Raw genomic sequence first — 21,947 nt, forward strand, 5'->3', positions numbered from 1 at the left:
CTTAGTCCAACAAGGGCAGCATATTTATTTTGGTTGTTGGAGACACTTTGCAGCAATATTGTTACGATGTGATAGCCAGACAGAAACGAAAATCACAGACATTGAGCTATGAGCCTGGTCTTTCAAGTCTTTGAGGGGATTTAAATGCAAAATATCTATCCACAATTGGCTGGTTTGGAACTTTTTCCATTTACAGATGATGAAAGTCATTATGCTCACTGGAAACTTCAAAGCAAGTATTTTTTCTGTACCTTTCCCCAGATTAGTGCCTCAAGTCAATACTGTCTTCTAGGTCAACAATTACTTTTGACATAACCTGTGAGACATTATATACTGTAGAGAAGTGTGCCTTTCCAAATCATATCCACTCAACTGATTACTACTCTCACACAAGTCATTCTAGCTATGTAGTAGCCATGGCTGATGGGCTTGTGTCTACCATGCATGGAGGGGTGTGTGTGGTCAGACACTAAAGGTTGGGAGAGAAGAGAGGAGTTATCTGCAGCTAAAATCAAGTCTTCTGAGATTTTTGAAAACTGCAACCTCCTGTCCCCCTTAAACGAAATGCAATATAAAAAAAAAACAATGTCGCAATGTTCATTTCACAATGTGGATCCACATTTTATTTTGAACAAACCTTATAGAGTACTGTAATAGAACTTTAAAAAAAAATATGACAAACAACAACTTTTGAACAGTGAGGACTAAAAGGCTGGGTGAATGTTTTGATAACTGAAACATTTACAGGAGGGCTGGGGATGGATGTTGCAGATGTTTGAATTGAAGCCAATCACTGGTCTAGGGCAAACCCTGTGTTGAGCGGATAAGGTCCAAGTGAACCTGTCCCATGTCACAGCAGTCCAATTAAGCCAGAGCTCCAACCATCCATTTTGAAGACAGTTGGGGCTGGCCACAGGCAAAACATACCATTGCTCTTTCCAGCAACGTGTCAAACAAGTTATAAAGATAGCAAAGAGCCATGGAGGAGGAGGCTGGAGGAAGGGGGGGTTGACAGTCTAAGTTTCGTAGTTAGGGTTCTTGCGAAGAATAACAAAGCCTTCCAGGATGGGTGTGACAGGTAAGTACTCCTCTGTTGCCAACTCCGCTCTCTCTCCATGTGCCAGCAAAACTGGTGTGGTGTGGGTCTGGAAACCTGTGATGGCCTTGGGTTTGCCTGCTTGGCCCACAACATCCACAGCCTGTGGAGATATGAGCAAAACTTCCATCACGTCATGCTTTGCCATTAACGCGCACATTTCTCCCATGTGGTAATAACAAAAGTGATTTTTTTAAATGATGTTATTACCCCCATGGCTACATTTTTCATAGACTGTAATACAAGGCTTTACCTGACCAACTCTGACAGAAACGGGCAGCGGTCGAAGTTCCTCATCAAAGGTGACTAGCATACGTGGCTGCATGGCTGCTACCAGGCCGTAAAGAATGTAGTGAGATTTCCCCAGGATTACTGCAATGTACACAGTCATACCCAGTCAAAATTTGAATGCAAATAAATCACTGAAGAATTATTATGAATGGTGAAGCGTGTTTGAAAGCAAAGAGTAACATCAATAACAACTCACTGTTCTTGACATCGAGGAAGGAGACAAGCACAGTGAGGAGCCCAGCCACAGCAACCTGACTCATCAATTGCCTGTCGCTATGGTAGGGACAGAGTGTGAGTGTGCCTTTACCCAGGTGAGTCAGACCCTGTCGACGCACAAACAGCACAAAGTCAATACTGAGCCGTAGACAAGGACACGGGCTTCTTTGTGACGCCAGCACACACCTGGGCCAGTCGAACCATGAAGAGATTGTTCGGGTCTTTGGCATGATACTGTGCCAGCTGCCGCAGCATTGCAGCCAGGCGAGCGTTATTTGTTCCTGGAAAAGGAAAGTGGGGTGGGGGAAATAAGCACGTTATAAAGTGGATGGGTACTGTGTAAAGTTATGAATCGCTATAAAATATAATTTGAAAACCATACTGAAGATCATCTGACAAAAAGTGTTATGAAATATAAAATGTGAATATTTTTATGTTAATATGTATGTAAAGGTTGGGTACAATAAACAGGCAGGAAATGAGTCCCACATACAACTTGATATATTTAGTAGATCCAGACTCACCACTGCCCACCATGCCCATGGCGAAAATTGAGTTGTGTGAGACCTCGGGGTCAGCATCGTGGGAAAACTTGCTGAGGGTGTCCAAAATGTTCAAACGAGGGTTGGACACAGAGATGAGAGCCAGAGCAAGAGGCACCGCTCGCCTCAGAGTGGGCTCACCATATCGCAGCTGATTTTGAGAAACGGCAAAAAAAGGAAGCAGCATTTAGATCAAATATAGATACCCCACTCTTTATTCTAGTGGTGTCAAGCATACAATATATCAAGATTTGCATATAAATAAATAAAAAACTATTGAAACCATATTTGTAAGAAAACAGAATATACTGCTTGCAAACCTCAGAAAACGCATTATAAGACACTATAAATACAAACGTAACAATTTTTTCCTTTGTCGTATTTGTTGTAATATGTTAAATCTGCTCTTTTGTAACAATTTGCCCAAAAATAGATTTACAACAGCCTTTTTATTTGACAATTTATGACTAAAACATCTTCTAATTAGTAGATTAACACCTTAACTGTTCACAGTGGGTACTCCTGCAAGCCCCTGGCCAATAGTTTTCAGAGTGGATTCAGGTTTGAATTTACCACTGTCAGCGGTGTGACGTCATGTGTGCAGTTTTATTTTTCAACCACAGGTGGCAGTAGCTATTCAAAATAGAATTTTCTGCATTCAGCAGCTTTAAATGAATTCTAAATAAATATGGCCTTCATTCACATAAAATAGAAACGCCCCACCCAAAAATAAAAAATAAAAACCTGATTTCCAACTTTAATCAAATGTTTTTCCCTACGCTTAGAGTGAAAGCTATAGTTTAGATTATTGAAAACATGTTTTGCTCCAACATTTTCTCTTTTGGAATTTGTTTAATTTTTCCTGATCCCAAACAAACTTTGAAAAGATGCAAGGACTTAAAACATCATCCTTCCCTACTGACTAACAACCAATTACTGAACACTCACTAATAACCTTTAAATTAAGTGCTAATGTCAAATAACTTTTGTGCCTAAAAAGGCTACAATACTGAGTTGCCAAAGAGGCTCCATGTACCACAATGAATAGTACTTCTCACCAGATGTCCAAACGTCCGCAGTGCCATTTCAGAGCCAATCTCCTCCCCCATAGCTATGAGTGCAATACCAAGAACAGCTACCCCCTAGGATGAAACAAAGTAATAATCTAGCAAATAATATCAGCAATTAAAAATGAAAATGTTATCAAGTTACCTGGTGGGAGCCCATGTCAGCTGTTTCTTTCTTATCTTTGTCTTTTTTATCTTTCTTGTCCTTGTCCTCCTCTTTTTCCTTTTCCTTGGCCTCATAGTGCTCACTGCATATGTGGAGAAGCTGCTGCACCTTCAACACATTGCCTGAACCTAGAACAGGTGATGACATAAGAGAACATTCCCTCAACAAAAGATGGGTAAACAGATGAAATCGCTTTTAGTAGATGAAGACTAACCTGCATAAGCACAGATATCGACTAGAGTGTTGGCAAAGCTGCGGAAAGGTTCAGGAACAACTTGGAGAGCTGCCAGAGTTGTCTCAATAGCCTCCCCTTTACCTGTGATGAAATAATTAAAGTGGAAATAAGACAAGAAAAAGAAACACAATTATTTGAATTGACCAGTCCAAAATCGCTATTCCAGTGGTAATCCGTGAAATATGTCAACACCATTTTTCAAATCCCATTTAAAGGAAACATGTCAAATGAGTTTGATACCAGATGAGAGCACAGCTTCATGATCAAAGTTTTAGTCCCGCATGTAACCCTTTATTCCTGTACAAACAATCACAATTACGCAATGAGATCTAGTATTGTAGAAACAGTATCCAGTAAATTACAAAAAAGAATGGCATAATGAATGTCTCCAGGGCATCTATGACTAACAATTCAGTGATGCAGTTCACAATGCATCTGCCTGGCCGCATTTACAGGTACCCTATTTTGCGGACTGCAAGTTGTTCCAGAGTACACTGTAAGTCGCACCAGTCAGTAAGTACAGTAGAGCTTGGACCAAAAATCCCCATTCCCTAGTCATGTTGACTGTAGCCAACGAGTGCCGGTTGGAATTAAAACTTCCTCTTCTAATTATGGAAAAATATTTTATTTTTTGTTTAAAATGGCTGAAGGTGAGGGAAGAAGCAGAGCGAATGAATGTTGATGACGCATGTAAACAAACATGTAAATGACCATTTATCAAGTCCAGTAAAGAACCATAGTGCCAGTCTTATTCATCGAACGATAAGCCTATATAGTAATTATTGTGACGGGACCTAAACTGTTAATATGCCAATATTTTGAATATAAAGTTCACAGCTGAATGCTACTGTGGTAAATTTCAAATTCCCATAATTTCATTTCATACATTTGAAGTAAAACAATGTCAACTGGAACTGTAATTTTTGTTAATGGAAATGAGGGTAATTCAAAAACACCGTTTAAAAGTAGCAATCAAAAATGCGTAATCGAACTGCTAAGAGACTCTCATCACAATCACAAAGTTATCATTACTTGTTAACGACATTTTTCAGACTAATGCACTTGGAGGTTTCCGTGTCCTGCCAAAAAACAATACCAGTGATCATTGAGCATTTAAAAAAAATTGTGGTGATTGGTTGTTACCCAAGTGGTTGAGTCCTAAGCCAAGAGGGAGCCAGCGAGCATATGTGTCTTTCAGCTCCTGTTCGTTCTTCTCCATGATAGTCTGCACAATGGTGGAGGTCACATCACCGTTACACGACCCCACAGCGATCATACCACACGCCAACGCGGTCACTCCAACCACCTGGATGAAAAATAAACAGACATTTTTATAATTTTTTTTTGCATATTCCTTCACGTGAAGAAAGATCAGCACATAAACCAATCATGCACATAAAACACACCTCCATGCTGGATTTCGAGTCTCCCATAACAGGCAGAAGCAAGGACAGAACATCTTCTCTATTGGAGCCAGCATAAGCCAGACCCAATCTGTAGTTTAAAGGAAGATGGCAGGTAACATTTAGCACACGGCTCACCCACGGGTACCAAGTAAGTCCCAAGGACCACAAGAGTAGCCCACAGGTCTGGTCTAAAAAAATAAATAAAAAAGGCTGACCAGTGACAGGGCCGTGTCAGTTTCCAGGAATGTTGTACAAGTGATCATTTAAAAATTTAAACACTGTTAGAGATTTATAGAAATGAAGTGTTGCATATCGATAGTTGCCTGTTTCCTATTGTGAGAAAAAAACTGTCTTCTCATAAATTAATATAATTATTTTTATAATAATAATAACATATGGTTAAAGGTAATTTGACCAAATTTGTTATTTCAGAAGTGTGTATCAAACTGGTTGCCCTTGGCACTAATCAGTAGCCAAAAAGTTGGTGACCCCTGATTTAGCATGTATAGCTATGTGTTTAAAAACTACACTTCGAAAAAGTGATTCAAAGTTTACAAGCAGCTCAAGAAGGCCATCTCAGGCTTAGTTACAGATGCTTAGAAAACTATGCAACATTCAAGTTTTGTTTTTGTTTTACATTACTCTTAACTCACCCAAAAATGGCACCTATCCTCATGGTGTTACTGTTATGGAGGACATAGTCTGAGAGCAGGGCAAGTGCTGGGTCACATTCATTTCTTACACCTGAGTTTACGATGCCACAGGCAAGAAGAGCACCAGACTGCAAAAAGGAGATGAAAAAAGGTGAAGAAGAATTAAACAAGATGAAAACCGGATATATTGTTTTCGAGACTATTGATCTTGAGGTTGTGGCATGGCGTTGATCTCGACCTTACCTTTATGTAGTCCTCAGATGAGTAAAGATATTTATCAATCTGGGTTAGGCCACCATCCACATCCCACAGCAAGATCATCCCAAGAGAGGCTGCAGCGCTCAACATGCCTTGGAAAGTTCAATTCAGATAGATATGTTCAGAAATGCATGGATGGAAAAAAGATTATTAGCAGAGCTGGACACTTCCGTCCTCATTGACGACACCCACCTTTCCCAATGACACGAAACCAAGATAAAATACACGGACTGAGCACATTTTACGTCCGTAGATTGAGGTAAATACAGACGGTCTCTCTTTTTTTGTGAGGCTTCGCGTCATAAAGCATTTCCCCAATATACAGAAGCAGAATGACGAGAATCGAAGTGCTGTGACAAAAGTGCCCAGTTCAGAATATTAGTATACATATATTGTGTACCATGATCCTTGTTCTTGTACAACCATTTGTTGCCATCATCTGTTAATAGTTTATCCTGTCCAAATGCTGCATTAACAAAGCCATTCACAAAGGAAGAGGCCAAGTTCATACGGGCTGAGTCCACCTGGGAGCCACTACCTCCAAACCCTTTAACATAGAAAAAGAATTGTTCAGTTGACATTGATATTACAGTACATGTATTGGAAGTGACAAAAAAATAATTTGTCATTGGGGGTTAATGTAAAACTAATAGTGTAGTTCTATTTGAAGCATTTATCTTGACTGGATATGTACAATTACATTCAGTGATTATCACAAAGCCAATGTCTGACTTCCCTTTTCACATACAGGTTTATATCCAAGACTTACTGTTATTTTCTAGGTGTGTTTTGTAGATGTCATCTGGGACTTTGGGTTCCATGATGTCCAACTGTGGAGGTCAGGAATAGTGTTAAAAGATAATAATTAGTTAGTGTTATTAGTTATTAGTAGTATGTTGAGAGAACCAATGAATCAAAACTATCCAAATTATGGTTTGAGCTCATGGTATGACAGTATGTATGCACAACATGCAGTCTGTAGTACACGTTTCAAACAGATTGGTTCAAAATGAGATACAAAAACAAATACAATCTTACAGAAATTTCATGGCAAAGATATTAATGGCAGCAACGCCGTGTCACGATTGTACAACGAGCTGGGAAGGTTTGACTCCGACATTAACAGTCCACACGTGTGTGATGTAATTATGCATTTCAACCCTTCACCGTTAATTTTCCTACCTCCCTGGCCAAAGCCAAGAAATTGCTGTTGAGCTGCACATTGGACATGATCTCTGTCAGGTCTTCATAATCCTCTACATCCTCATTAAGCTCCAAGAACATGCCATGGCGACCAAGCATGAAGGACATCTGCTTCTGAATAACTCTTCAAAGTAAATGCAATGGAGTTAGTGGGATTATTATATCTGCCTGTAGCAGTAATTGCTAAATGTAATGCCACGGGGCAGCTTCTTCATCTAAGCCATTAAGTCCTCACATGTCTTTGCAGGATGTGAAGATGTTTTCTACAAGCTCCACATCATTGAGCATCAGGGCCAAACGCAGAGCCTCGGGATGACGGTTGAACTTCCTGAAGATCTTCAAGGAGCACCGCAGCAATGCAGAGTTTTCTGGCTCCGGAACATAGCTCACACAACTGGGACAGTGGTGAGCAAAGTGTCAAATACTTTGTTAGGAACTCATTAAACATGCCAAAGTAGCTCATTACAGTATAACAATTTATAAGCTGAACATACCTTGTGAGGTAGAGGCAAACCTTGCCATAGGCATTCTCATCAATGTAGTCCTCTAGCATTTCGAGCCTCTCAATTTCCATCAACAGGTCACAAGCCTCATGCTCAGCATTGTGTGCCATGTTGTAAGGTATAATTTCCTTCACCAGCTTCAGCAATGTCTCCTGCTGGGACTTATCATTTTCTTCCACTTCCTGCCACTCTTTTGCCACCTCGCCAGCCAGGTGTCTGTGAAATATCGAGAGGGGGAGGCACTTAATTGGTTTCTTCATGTTATCTTCATCTGAAAACCAACTTCAATAATAACATCTTTGAGACACATATTGCCAAGGACATTCATTTGGTGATTATATTTCATCAAAATGAAATACCTAACATATTCGTGTCCCCAGGAAGCCAGTTCTTCCTGGGAGCCCAACAGGCGATACTTGAGGCACTCCCTCTCCCCACTCATAGTCATGGCCAGCACCGACACCACATCTGCACAAAAATGCTGCAAAGACAACAGTATGAGCAATTAAAAATAATTCATTGGACCAGTTAAACATACATTCGAGTTTCTCCTCCCCAGAATTTTGCAAGTTGGTTGGAAATCTAAGTAAGGCCTGGCTGGTACACACACAGATTTTTCATCTGTGAAAAATCCCACATAAAGATAGGTCAGGAATTTATCAATTTTGGTTATATCGTGTGTGGTCTGCTCCGATAAAAACACAGAGCACCACACACATAACAATTATGTTCGACCACCAGTCTACAATCCTGTCTTTTGAGGCAGAGCTTCCGCATGATCACGTGATCTTAAAATCACAAAGACGAGCAGACTTTTCCAAATATACGACTTGCTTTGAAAAAGTAGGGGCAAAATCGGGTCAAAATCAGCCCAGTTGTTTTTCGATATAGTGTTCCCACGTTTCTTGCGAGTGTTACGGTCCAAAAACTACCCGCGATAATCTAAATCAGCGGTAATTTTATTTTTATTTATTTTCCATTAATTGTATATATTTTTTAACTCATTATAAATGCTTTTTCGTGTTGGTATGATTTTTAGTTTATTATGAATGCTTTGTCATTCATCATATATGTTATTTTTTCATGTAGTCATTTTTTTTTTCAATTATTTTTTATTTACTTATTCTACAGCACAGTATATATATTTTTAAATTTATTTTATATGTTTGTACATCACCACACACTTTATACATGCACTTTTCTTGATAGGCGTTAACATTTTCTCACATACTGTATCTCTTATTTAAATACAGAAGGCCTATCTATACACTCTCAGTGTTTAATCCTTTGAAGATTTTAAAATAATAATAACAATAAAATAGAATTAAACCAAAAGATTTATTTGCGAAACAAAAATATAATGGCGATCAATCCTCTTTTTTCCCGGGCCGGTATGTTTTCCTTAAAAAATTCATTTAAAAAGTAATTAAAAAAACACACACGCGCACAACAACAACAAAACAGCTGTTAGAAATGACACTCTTAATTTTAATGATGATGATGATAGGCCGGCACCTGCCCACGTGGGTCTATTCGTCTGGCAGTATCGGCACGACAAGCTGGTCGGCAGTCAATCCGCAGCGCATACGCAGCTGGTGTAATATGAACAAGCTGGAAATGGAAACAAATCGGCGGAGCGGATCCGCAATGCACACGCATGCGGTGTAATCTAGAGGTGAGCCATGGGGCGGTGGAGGACACACTCTGGAGCATTCTAGGGCATGAAATTGGGAAACTGTCAGGCCTCTATCTCCAGGTCGCGAACGTGACGGGCAAGATCGGAACGCGTCGGGCCATACCGTTGGAAAAATCTTGTCAAGACGAATCCGTGGATGCCCGTATGTCCTCAATAGGAGGAAGGGCTGGGGAGATACAGCCGGCCAAAGACCTCCAGGATTTTCAAAAAGATAACAAGCTGGTAATGGTTCCCAGCCCATCCCGGGTAAAAACGTGCAGTTTGTCTGCCCTTTATCTCCGGGATGCAGGACACCGAGGATTTTCAAACTGCCACGACTTGTACCAGGTGGGACGCGTAAACCCATACACGTAAACCCATTTTGACCGGGACTGTATCACTGCGGTGCCCCCGAAACTCCACCCGAGCGTTTGTGGCCGGCGGGCCCGCGTGAACCGTGGGGCGGGTGGTGGATGCATGATGCGCTGAGCCATCAACGGGCACGAGTGCATGTTTCGGGACGAACAATCTTAATTTTAATGATGAAGATATGAGGCAGGACACGTAAACCCATTTTGACCGTGGGACCGCATTGCTGCAGTGCCCCCGAAACTCCACTCGAGCACTGTGGCCGGCGCGGGCCTGCGTGAACCGTGGGGCAGGTGGCAGGCGGCGCGCGTGCATACACTGTAAAAACAAACAAACCAAAAAGCACGCTGTAAAAAAATCCGAGAAAAAGCGAGGCCGCGAAAGATGAACCCGCGAGAAACGATGGAACACTGTATTGCCATCTTGCTTTTTATCCTAACGAACATTGAGTTTATGCTTGCCATATGTAAGGAGCTGTACAAATAAAATGAACATTGACATTGATTGTCTTTATGTACGTACCCAGCCGGCCTGAAGACTACCAGAATTATGATAGGTCTTGGTGTGTGTCACCCTCTGTGTAATGAAATACATCAATGTCAATGCCATACCTTGTTTTGCCCTGGAGCCATGCCTTCATAGATGTCTTTAAGCTTGCCATAATGTGGGCGCAAAAATTTTAGAGGCTTGGGTACTGATGTCATGGAGGTGGTTGAAGAGCGAATCAGCCTGCGCAGCTCTTCCAATGCAGGGCGGTGCAACGCTGTGTCCTTCTCCTGCAAAGTTGTGAGTAAACGATAGCTTAGGGTTGCATGAGTCTAGTCAAGGGTTATTCTCAAATGCACGGTATAAAATTTGAATATTCAAATAATGAAATAATACTTACGCCCAGTCTCTCCACCATCATCTCCAAATCCTCTTGTAACTGCTTATCTTCCTCAGACTAAAAAAAAATAAGATAGAGACAGAACTGATGTAAAATAATGCAAGTCAATACTAATGTTTTTGAATTTGTAATCGTTAATTTAATTGCACATTATTATGAAAGTTGACCGTTAGCATGATATGCTAAAATTAGCTTATCGGCTAGCAAGTGTCGACGAAATAGGTTAACCCATGGAAATTGCCTGCGCGACCAGTAGAAAAGCACCCACAATAAACTTCCATATCAGACTTTATCGTCTGACAAATAATAACAACACATGTGTTATTTATACACGTGTGTTTAGAATTACAAACACTCTGGCCTGCTCAGCCATGTTGTCAAAGTGGCAGTGACATGGCAAAATAAGCCGGCAGACTCAGTTAGCTTTAATCATCAAGCACATCGCAGTATTCACCAATTCTTGCTCCTCTTTCTTCTCTTTATCCTTTCCTGGAGGCTTCGAGTCCTTTTCTTTGTTCTTTTCATTCTCATCAGATTTCCCGGCCAGCTTCTTCTCTTTGTTTTTGGAGTCCTCCATGGTTGCAAGCTCCTAAAACTACCGATAGCAAAATGATCTATGGGAAACCGGAAGCGTTTCTTCTTTGAGGTACAGATAATCTTTCAAGCAATTTCATTCCTGTCCCTATTGGTGGGGAATATTATTACCGCGTACCGTGTATACTTCAAAGACTGCAGTAAAACATATAATTTCAATGTTTGCGTTAAAATCTTGGAAGTTTTCAGTTCATGAAAATGCAACTATTTACATGACAGGCAACAGCATTGTATACAGTTAATTCCCCACATATTTCATAGGTTTAGTTTAAAAGTTCATAACCATTATATGTTAATGTTAGTTTGGTTTGTTTTCATCGTGGTGTTTGTAGTAAAATGTTTTCAAAATTGGTCGATGTAATCTGTGTCTGCATGTTGCTGGTTTTACGGCGTCAGTCAAATAAAACTAACGATATAGATGATTAATAAATAGCATTTCGTTGAAAATACTGTAATCGAACGTCTTGTAATTATTTGCAAATTTCGTATCCTCCTACATTCGTCGAGGGTCTTAAAGTAACAAAAGCGGTCATATGACCACATACTGACAATCACATGCTCGGTGCTGTCGTTTATGTCAACATGGTTTCGCCGAACTACATATTTGTTGTTTGTAAATTTACTATTCTGTTTGCTGTCTTTGTGGTTGGAGAGGGACGACTGAAGGGTTTTGGTCGTTTTTTTGAATTGGAGCGACATGTGTCTGACGAACAATGGTTCATACAAAAACTAGATCACTTCAATGGAGCAGACGGCAGAGTGTGGAAGCAGGTAAATTCGGATGTCTTTCCCTGATAATATATTTCGAAAAAATGATTCCATCGGATAACACTTTAGACTTTACAGTTGTAGAGTAAAATGAAAGTAAAGTTGATTGTAAAGCCTACAGATGCAATAAACCAAGTACAATTTTACTCCAGTTAGATTACTCAATCTCCCTTTGCTCTCCCAGAGGTACTTTGTAAATGATGCTTTCTACAAGCCGGATGGGCCGGTGTTTCTTATGATCGGTGGAGAAGGTCCAGCCAATCCAGCATGGATGCAACATGGTACATGGCTCACGTATGCAGAGAAAGTGGGAGCCATTTGCTTCATGTTAGAACATCGCTTCTATGGAAAGAGTCACCCAACAGTGTATGTGTGCCCCCCCCCCTGTAGATATCGGATATAAAAAGCAGGATTTAAAAGGATTTTATATTCAATAAATTTAAGAGAAAAAAACTAGGATAAGCTAAAATACTTCCTTTTCATTTTTCTTTCAAATTTGGTCCTAAATTTGTGTGCCACATCTAGTGGTCGACAGTGGAATTTGAGTTACAAACTGTTACAAAATACTGTATACTAAATATCGGGACTGCAAACCTGTAACTTGTGATGTAACTTGTGATGGAGTTGGGATTACTATACTGATCCAAGTGTAGCTATCGTGGGACATCTGCTCCCTAGGTGCTAAAGCAGCAACAGAGGTCAAATTTTGTACGTGTGTACATGACAAAGAAAATATTTGATTTATTTTAATAAGATGTAATCCATGAACTCAAGTTAGGACAGCCCTTGCCTTATATAATTTTCTTGTTTATTACGTCAAATTTACTGATGCTTATTGCCGGTATGTGTTCTTTCCATTCAGTGACCTGAGCACAGAGAACCTGAGGTTCCTCAGTAGCCGCCAGGCTTTGGCCGACTTGGCCCACTTTCGTACTGTGATGGCTGAGACCCAAGGCCTAGTCAACAGGAAGTGGGTGGCCTTCGGGGGATCATACCCTGGTTCTTTAGCAGCATGGTTCAGGCTGAAGTATCCTCATCTGGTGCATGCCTCTATGGCCACCAGTGCACCAATTCATGCCACAGTCAACTTTCCAGGTACAGTACAATGCAACGTAGTACTGTATTAGAACATAAAGAAATATACATATATCTGAAACAACAACTTGATGCATATAGAAGGTGACCCATGCCAGGATTAATGTATTTTATGTCAATGTAGTTTTTTTTTTTTGCGTGTGTGTTTGTGTAATACAATACAGTAGTACATAATAATGTAATTCTTTTTAAATGTAAAAAAAATTAAGCCAAAGAGGTCGCAGATGTATAGGGTCTTTGAAATGTTAATGCAATCTTTAAGAGTTGATTGCATTTATTTCAAGAAAATGTCAGACAAAGCACACAGAGTGTACATTGTGAACAGGTCTTATCTCTATTCCACCTATGTCAACACAACAGTGCCAAAAGGTGTTTTGTTTGTTTGTTCAAACAACACAGCAACATAATGCAGCTCGTCAGTATTATTACCACAGATACAACCTACTAAATATTACATTTGAGTGGTTCTTTTCTGAGTCACAGGTTTTTGTCAAGGAAAAATTGTTTTATTCTCAATCGGGGGAAACACATCATCATTTTGTTTTCAACCTTAATTTTTTTTCTTCCAAGCATCAAAGCCATACTTCATGTGTGGCTCTGTGGATTGCTGCCTTTGTTGTTTGAAAGCACAATGGTCCGATGCCTTGACTTCAGTTTTGGTATGTTATGTTCCTTTTTTAGCTGTCCTGTTTTTTAATTTCCGCCTCGGTTTGTCTCCATGTTTTTACCAGAGTACTTGGAGGTTGTGGGGCGCTCACTGGCTTCAGAGGACACTGACTGTCCTCTAGTGGTAAAAAAGGCTTCAGATACCCTATTAGAGCGACTCAGTGACCCTGCAACCTATGACAACATCACCAAAGACTTCAAGTATAGTGCATATCATTTCTTTGTAGTCACGTCAAGGTCATATTGTTCCATGCTTCTTTTTTTTTTTTTTATCAAATGCAATCATGCCGCGGTCATAAGGTACACCTGTACTAATGACTTGCAAGACCTGTACAGGAAAAAAGCCTCTTATAAGACTGTTCAATTCGAAATGACATCATCCATTTAATAACAGCTTGCTGCCAAACTTTTTGCCTCATTGCTTCAAGATATCATTTATCTACAACCAGTTCCACACAAAGATAGAATTTGTTACAATCAATTAACTCATCTGCTCCCAAAAACGTATAAATATGTTCTATGTTAAATGTTTTAAGTGTCCCAAAGATGTATGTATCTGTTTTTTTATGGTAGAGCATACAGTAGGCTTTGATGCAGCCTCTCAACGGTAGCAAACAGGTGAAGCAATGGTAGTAATTACCAAAATGGCAAAGAGGTGGCAGCAGAGTATAAAACCAGGGCCATCTTGCAAATAAGCTAATTTACCCACAGTTCGAAACAGATTTGTGAATAATGATGAAACTTAGCTATATTCTTATGCTAATGGCTGCAAAACGGAAACAGATAGAAATATACTATATTTTCCTGATGAAAGAAGAGACTCGAATCCAAAGTTTTTCTAGCAATAGAACACAATATTCTGTGGGCCTTGCAAAATCAGTCAACATCCAGTTAACCAGCCAGGAGCGAAGGGGATTGCTTCAGTGAAAATGGCTGGGAGAGAATGAGTTCATCAATTATGTCTTCCTAAAAGTGAGTGTATTTTGTGGGACAAATGAAAACTACAGTTATTGGATGTCTTTGGTTGTATTCTCTATTTTTGTACAGTATCTGTCATGTCTGGGAAGATCTGGTTTTGGTTGAGGGTCCCGATTGGTCCTTAGTGGGTTCCAGCCCTTCCGAGGGGTTAACCAATCCGGGCCCTCAGCCACTTGTGAAGTTACTCTAATCTTGTCCTTGTTTTTGTTCTCCTCCCTTTCCTTTTTTCCCCCATCCAGCTTGTGTTCCAAACTAGAGATTCAGACAGAGACAGACTCTGCCTATTTCCTGGAAATGCTTGCTGGCAACTTCATGGATGTGGTCCAGTATAATGAAGACAACAGGGGTTTTGAGGTAGGCAATAATAGACACATTGTATTTGAGGCCAAAATACTGTCTGTCTGTATCAGAAGTATTGTTCTCAAACAAAGTTAAGAAGACACAACTGCAGGGCATGTTTGTTTTATCTAAGAGCAGCAAATACATTTGAAATGTACCATCCTTACAACAAACATGGTGCTTTTCAAAATTAGGGGGAAAAAACCTTTACAATTGCATGTTCACTCACTGTTTTACTGTAAAAAAACAAAAAGTAGCACATGGTAATTTTTGTTTTGAAAGTGAAAATTGCTGATTTACTCCAAAGAGAACAATCTAACTGGGTCAATAATCAAGTATCAGTGAGCAACCAAAAGGTCATGTGAGTTCACTGTGATTGTGTCGCACAAATAATTGTGACAATGTCCTTGGCAAATTGCCAAGTTTTAGACAACCCACGGGAATGTACTGTTGATACAAACAGGAGTCAGATTTAACTTAACCAAAAGATATATTAGTTGCTTTCCTGAGTCCTGACTGCTAGTAAGTAATGAGTGGGTTGCTTTTTAAGATGTTTACTAACACAAGTGTATGACAGTTAGTCCTACAGTTTACTTATTACCCAGAATGGAAAAGCAATGCGGGGGAGGATATTGTATTGGGGATTGCAACATCATTTTAGTATGTGCAAAACAGTTGAGTCCATCGTCGGGTGTTTCCTGGTACTCTCACTTGGGCTTGCAAATGCAATTGATTACTCTGGGCACTGGCTGGCTGGGTTTACAACGCAGCTATTTCATTGAAATGAGATATATACTACGTTTTTACAATATACAGCATACTTATGAATATTTATATTTTAAAATGTGTACACACACACACACATGTGTATGTGTTTGTGCTGACACATGTGTGTGTGTTGTCAACGTTAAAGTGTTAACTCACTGATTAGTCACAAAAAAATATTGCATGAATTACACTTTTAATCATGACCGCAGATGATCTTTTTGGTTGACAGCGGATGGATACGTTAAAGGTATCATAAGTTGTTTGAGTAATATAACATGACTACATGCATTAAAGTAAAGCATTTAATTAATGTTTGCGTATGACATTCAGAATATTTGTTCATGTCAAAACATGGGGGCCCTCTTTTATTTCTTTATTTATTTTTGTTATGGAAAATAATTATTTAGCGTGTAGGCTATTAACATTTATTAACTGTTTTGTGGACACCTGTATTTTCTTTAACAATGGGCTTTTCACTTCTTGTACATGAAGCAATATCGAAATGACCTTTACTGATAAGTTTGCTCAGAACAGACTCAGGGTTTTTCCTGTGTACAAAATTCAGAGGTGGCCACCTCCCTTATTTGCTCGCCACCTCCAGTCTGAGTGACTGATAATGAATGAATGCTTTAACATGATAAGTCATATTCTTTTTGGAACTATTATTCTTATTATTATATGTTGCCTGTAAAAAATGAAAGCGAGTCAGTTGAATTTACAGAATACATGCACGTCATGGCGCATGGTCAGGATTAGGGATGTTCGATACCACTTTTCTCCCGACCGATACGCAACTCTTGAGTACAGTAGTCCCCGCTACTGATACCACTAGTAAATTTAATTCCCCACCCATAAATGACAGATCATTTTAAAGAAAGACCTTTATATCCCAATATTTGTTCCTTAAAATTGCATGACATTAATGGCAACTTTGTATTCACATAATTTCTAATTTCTTGCCCCTGATTTTAAAACGACCGCAGGAGTGCTGATAATGGTATCGGTCACGGCCGTGAGTACGGATACCTTAAAATAAGACTGGTATTGGCACCGAGGATTGGGGATTTGGTCCTGAGAAAACCCATGCAATCGCAGGGATTACATGGAAAGTTGACACAAATGTTCCGCTGGAGATTGAACCCGATATCCTGACTGTGAGCTGGACATAAAAAACATTATGTAAATTATGGCCTTAATAAAAACTTAGTGGCACAATATTTTATCTTTGATTGGTCGTTTGCTTGTTTTGTTTTGTTTTTTTGCCTATAGGGTGTAGTGGGCACCAACATCACAATCAAGGTGCTATGTGGGGTGATGGCAGACACATCACTCGGAGACCCGTATGCCCGATATGCCGCTGTGGCCCACCTCATGATGGACACCTTTTCAATGAAATGTCTGGACGTCAGCTTCAACAACAATCTAAGAGACATGACTAATACATCCTGGGATGGGCCAGCCGCAGGAGGAGGTGAGAATGAGTGATTGTCCCATGGGAAAAAGTAATTTCATGTCTGTAAATATAGGTTTTCCGTTTTGGTTTGGTATGTTCATAATGAAAACTGTAATTTTTTGCTGTTGTATAAACGATTTCAATTGACCTTTTATATTTTTGAGTCTTTGGCTATTAGGTGAGGTGGCATGTTTTTGTCGAAAGCAGAGGGCTAGTGACACAGAATAAATGATGTCATGCTGAAAAGTTCCAAAATAGCAGAAAGGATGACTGAAATGCGAGCTTGGGAAACCAGAAAATGAGAGTTTAAAGCTGGTTTTGAACAATGAAGTCTAGATGTTTTGACCATGTCACTGTGCTGTATTTTTACCCACAGAAAACACCATAATATTGTTAACAATCAGAGCATGGAGGAGCGCTGCAAGGATATTTTTGGATTTATCCGAAAGATATTTTTGGATTTACCCGAAAGATATTTTTGGATTTAGCCGAAAGATATTTTTGGATTTATCTGAAAAATGTCTCTAGTGCTCTTCAGTGGAGGGATCCGCAAAAGCATTTTCAGCAGAGCCTACCAAGGCCGAAACGCGTTGGCAATTTTTTATTAACTGGCCATGTGACAATAAGGGCTTTTTACTTGGAACACCTTTTGATTGCCTCAGTTTTCTCTCTCTTTTGACCGTAATATTTTTATTGTATTTTACTCTTTAGGTATAGTGCTTGATTTTTAGATTTCTCTTAAACAGAAAGAGTAAAAATTGGCAAATACAGTGAAAAGTTTATTATATTTTAGTGTTTGCCACAGCAAATCAAAAGCCTTTCTTCTTTCCACATTTGAAGCAGTAATACTGTAAACCAGGCGGTTGTTTTGGTTCCCAGCCTCACTTTCGTGAGTGGGAGGGCTGGGATCATCACAACAGGAAGTGGTCTCTTAAAAAAACATGCATCTGCATAAAATACCCGTACTAGCCTAATTTTACTTGCAACTTGTTTCCTCTTGAGGTCTAAAAACCTCAATGTCACATCTTGTGTGGAAATAACTCTTTATTTTGACCTGTTGTGTTTAGTGTGAGCTGTGTTGTCTGTCTCTTTAGTTCCCATCAATCAAGTGAACGTGGCAGTAGATGTGAGTAAACTGTGTGTGTGTGTGTGTGTCACCAGGGAGACAGTGGGTCTACCAGACCTGCACTGAATTTGGATTTTATCAAAGCACTGATTCTCCCAACCAGCCGTTTGCTGGCTTCCCTCTGGAGTGAGTAAACACATTTAAAAGGCGGTTCAGGTTTTTATTTATTCATTTGTTTAACTTATGAATAATTTTCTGATTCAAATGTAATCTTGCCACCAAGGTATCACGTGAAACAGTGTGCAGACTTCTACAATATTAGTGCTGAGCAACTTGCAGAGGCTGTGGCTGAGACCAATGAGTATTATGGTAGCTACGATATCCACGGCGCCACCAGAATAGTTTTCCCTAATGGGTCCATTGACCCCTGGCATGCACTGGGCATCACACAAGACATCAGGGCTGACCTTCCGGCTGTTTTCATCAAAGGTGGGTAAAAGAATAGTGCTTATATGGAAACTCCTGCCAAAGTAAAATATGTGGTTAGGTTTGGTGCTTAAATGATCCCAAAACAAATTCTGATATCCAGTAGCACCAATGATAGTAGTATTAATTACAGTATCAACTTAGTGTTAATAAGCATTTCCAATTGCAATTCTTCAACAAATTACGCCTCCCCGCATATGCATGATTTCTTTGCAATATAATAACCTTACCAAAGCTAAACAACCTTGTTAAAATAAAACTTTTTTTTTTCCTGTTGGTTTTTGTTGTCTTAACTAATCTTTACTGCCACTGCCGTCTGTCCCTTATTGTTTTTATGTAATTCAGGAACAGCCCACTGTGCCAATATGTACCCTGCCAGCTCAGAGGATCTTCTCCAGCTAACACTTGCCAGAGATCAAATCTTCTTACATCTGCAACAATGGTTGACGCAATAGATGCCATCATCTCCAAATCACATGTGTACTTATGACACTGCTTTTTAAATTAACCACTGCTTGAAAACACATTATTTGCAATCAAAGTTTTTTATTTTTTTTTATTTTGTAAATTGTGAGATAAAATGGACTGCTAATTAAAGATATTTTTATGCACTGTATAATAATTGTGTATTTTTAATGCTTCAAAGGTTTTGCTGTGTTACTTTTACACTTGGCGTTAGTGTTGCTTTTCTGATAGACCATGAATGTATAGGTCCTAATTACTATCGAGCATTTCCCAGACTGGTATTAGGACAGCTGTAGCGGAGTCACATCAAAGGAATTGCTTTATTCATTTAATTTTAATTTATTTAATAATTTAATTTATCTTAATGTGTGTTTAATGTTATTTGTATTGTATGCAACAGTCTAGTGCTTGGGGTTGACCAAGCACTAGACCCACATATGTTATTGTGATTTTTATTCTCCACACGTTTTTGCCGAACAACAACTACCACATAATACTTCCCATTTACTTCAAAAATTCACACCTCCCGGGTTATATATCATCTGATTCCACGTTACTTACAATATTTGCACAATTTAACGTTAAATATCAACTTTTCCCTATTCATTTTCAATGGGACTGACAATTAACTTTTTTTAAATACCTCTTTTCACACCCACTTCCATGCATACAACTTCTCATCATTGCCACGTGTCTGATGTGTGGTGGCGCAGTTGGTAAAGTGCATTGTCCAGTAATCAGAAGGTAGCAGGTTTGAATCCCACCTCTGACTCTGCATTGCAAATGTATCCACGGTCGTTATGCTGAGTGATATACATGTATACCGACTAACTATCATATCAGGAAATGTATTGTAATATCACTGAAATGATTAAATGCATGTTAGCTTTCAGCATCAGATGACATTTTTCAAAAAGAAATACGCCATTAGCCATGACTTTGAACATGTCATGTTCGCACAGTGCTTAGAGCAATTGCCTCCTGCCAGAGGGCCGGGGTTCAAACCTTGCTTACACCACATTTTAGTCCATTCGATGGTTCAATACCAATTGACTAACATTTTAGGAAATGGATCATAATGTCTCTGAAATTATTAAATCCCACCTCAGACAGATTGCAGTTCAAGTCTTCTTTTTATTCATTTGTCATGTAACAAATTAAAAATGTGTAATTTTCACATAATTTATCTTTCAATGTTCTTCATAAGCACATGCATTCAAATCTTAGCATTCCGCTTTTCAGTATTCCCACACAATTTCTGCAGAAATTGCACTTGTCTAGTTAAACTAACATGTTTGGTGGTGGGGGGGAGCAAGAGGACTCCAAGAGCGAAGGTAAAAGTACAGGAAGAACAAGTAAATGCAATATTATATACTCATTCACTGCCATTGACGGCTATAGACGTCAAAAAATCATTTAAACTATTTGTATTAGTTTAACGTTTTTCCCCACTTTTGTTAACAAAAGTATGAAAACATAGATTTTTTTTGTATTAGAACAAATATAAAATGTGTGATTAATCTAGTTAATTGTGAGTTAACTAGTGAAGTCATGCGATTAATTACGTTTTAAAGTTGTTATTGCCCAACGCCCTAAATTTTTAATAATCTTTAAAAAAGAACATTAAAAATGACAAAATAAATGTTTGAAAAAAAAAAGCTTATTAAAAATTAGAGGCATCAGGCGATTAAAATTTGTAATCGTAATTAATCGCATGACTTCACTAGTTAACTCACAATTAATCACAAATTTTATATCTGTTCTAAATGTACAAAAAATATATACTCTAACAATTCTAGGTTTTCATACTCTTAACAAAAATGGAAAAAAATGTTAAACTCATAAAAATAGTTCAAATGAATTTTTGATGTCTATAGCTGTCAATGGTAGTGAATGAGTTAAATCTTCGGAAAGATTTGGCTTTCTGCGACATGTGCACATTTGGCTATCATGCACACGTTCAGTCTTGTTAGTTAGATGATCATGAAACTAAAAACGTTCTCTTTGTAAAGGGCCTGATGGTAACTCCAGTCCGCAGTGACACAACTTTTAGGGAACGTGGGATTTAAGAACTATGTTTCAAGTCTTTATTTCAGGACCACAGCTGTCTCAGTCATATGCCTTTGAAACACACACACTGACAGAATAGTCTATAACCACTTCCTCTATTGTTTATTTTCACAAGTCACATCTTAACATCCCAGCTGCACATGCAACCCTATTGCATAACCATACATACACGCTCAAAAAGACCACCCATCCCCACAACACTGTATCCACTATATTGTAGTCTAATACTGTGCTGTAATGGTTGAGTCAAGACTGTTGACAGTGATTTATAAAGACATTAAAATACAACCATAATAACGTCAGTGTTGACCAAATGTTCCTTTTTTTTCTGCTACACAAAATGGTGCGTTTGGGATCTTGAATTACGCCTGATTTATTCAGTCGTGGAAATACCATTATTATTATTTTTTAAACAAACATATTATGCCCTTGAGCCTTGAGCATGAATTTAGTTGACACTAAAAGTATTTTTCCATTGTATAATTCCTATCCTGTTGTAAAAGTTCATTTTAAAGGGATACTTGACTCATTTAGTCATTTTCAGAAATAAAGCGTTAATATTTTGTCTAGAATTAACTTCTTTACAACTTGCTGACTGAAAATTGTCAAAATCCCAGGTGCTCAGAGCTCAGG

General features: G+C 39.0%; 2 protein-coding genes across 2 annotated transcripts; one reads left to right on the forward strand and one right to left on the reverse strand.

Moving 5' to 3' along the window:
* Positions 1 to 596: 596 nt before the first annotated feature.
* Positions 597 to 11,193, reverse strand: psmd2 (proteasome 26S subunit ubiquitin receptor, non-ATPase 2). Its single transcript, XM_086080876.1, has 21 exons — positions 11,021 to 11,193; positions 10,567 to 10,623; positions 10,292 to 10,456; positions 7,996 to 8,117; positions 7,628 to 7,852; positions 7,369 to 7,527; positions 7,113 to 7,257; positions 6,700 to 6,760; positions 6,331 to 6,477; positions 5,916 to 6,022; positions 5,673 to 5,800; positions 5,020 to 5,107; positions 4,757 to 4,919; positions 3,593 to 3,694; positions 3,358 to 3,506; positions 3,204 to 3,287; positions 2,128 to 2,296; positions 1,790 to 1,884; positions 1,584 to 1,710; positions 1,350 to 1,468; positions 597 to 1,199 (listed from the first exon to the last, which is right to left on the reverse strand). The coding sequence occupies exons 1-21, from the start codon at positions 11,141 to 11,143 to the stop codon at positions 1,017 to 1,019; spliced, it is 2,718 nt and encodes a 905-aa protein (XP_085937002.1). The 5' UTR covers positions 11,144 to 11,193; the 3' UTR covers positions 597 to 1,016.
* Positions 11,194 to 11,700: 507 nt separating this feature from the next.
* Positions 11,701 to 20,594, forward strand: prss59 (serine protease 59, putative). Its single transcript, XM_086079700.1, has 9 exons — positions 11,701 to 11,931; positions 12,113 to 12,294; positions 12,791 to 13,023; positions 13,755 to 13,890; positions 14,907 to 15,021; positions 17,044 to 17,245; positions 18,389 to 18,479; positions 18,577 to 18,782; positions 19,125 to 20,594. Exons 1-9 carry the CDS (start codon positions 11,716 to 11,718, stop codon positions 19,232 to 19,234), a joined length of 1,491 nt encoding a protein of 496 aa, XP_085935826.1. The 5' UTR covers positions 11,701 to 11,715; the 3' UTR covers positions 19,235 to 20,594.
* Positions 20,595 to 21,947: the final 1,353 nt, after the last annotated feature.

The sequence above is a fragment of the Leptonotus elevatus genome, chromosome 7 (genome assembly GCF_054856555.1).
Source record: "Leptonotus elevatus isolate MCC_2025b chromosome 7, RoL_Lele_1.0, whole genome shotgun sequence".
NCBI lineage: Eukaryota > Metazoa > Chordata > Actinopteri > Syngnathiformes > Syngnathidae > Leptonotus > Leptonotus elevatus.

Excerpts from the sequence above, each read along its gene's own strand:
- prss59 (XM_086079700.1), top strand. The coding sequence starts at position 11,716 with ATGCTCGGTGCTGTCGTTTATGTCAACATGGTTTCGCCGAACTACATA. Across the intron at positions 13,024-13,754 it reads TGCCACAGTCAACTTTCCAG|AGTACTTGGAGGTTGTGGGG; the intron begins GTACAGTACAAT and ends TGTTTTTACCAG. Across the intron at positions 18,480-18,576 it reads TTTGCTGGCTTCCCTCTGGA|GTATCACGTGAAACAGTGTG; the intron begins GTGAGTAAACAC and ends CTTGCCACCAAG.
- psmd2 (XM_086080876.1), bottom strand. The coding sequence starts at position 11,143 with ATGGAGGACTCCAAAAACAAAGAGAAGAAGCTGGCCGGGAAATCTGAT. Across the intron at positions 10,624-11,020 it reads AGAAAGAGGAGCAAGAATTG|TCTGAGGAAGATAAGCAGTT; the intron begins GTGAATACTGCG and ends ATTTTTTTTTAG. Across the intron at positions 10,457-10,566 it reads TGATGGTGGAGAGACTGGGC|GAGAAGGACACAGCGTTGCA; the intron begins GTAAGTATTATT and ends ACAACTTTGCAG.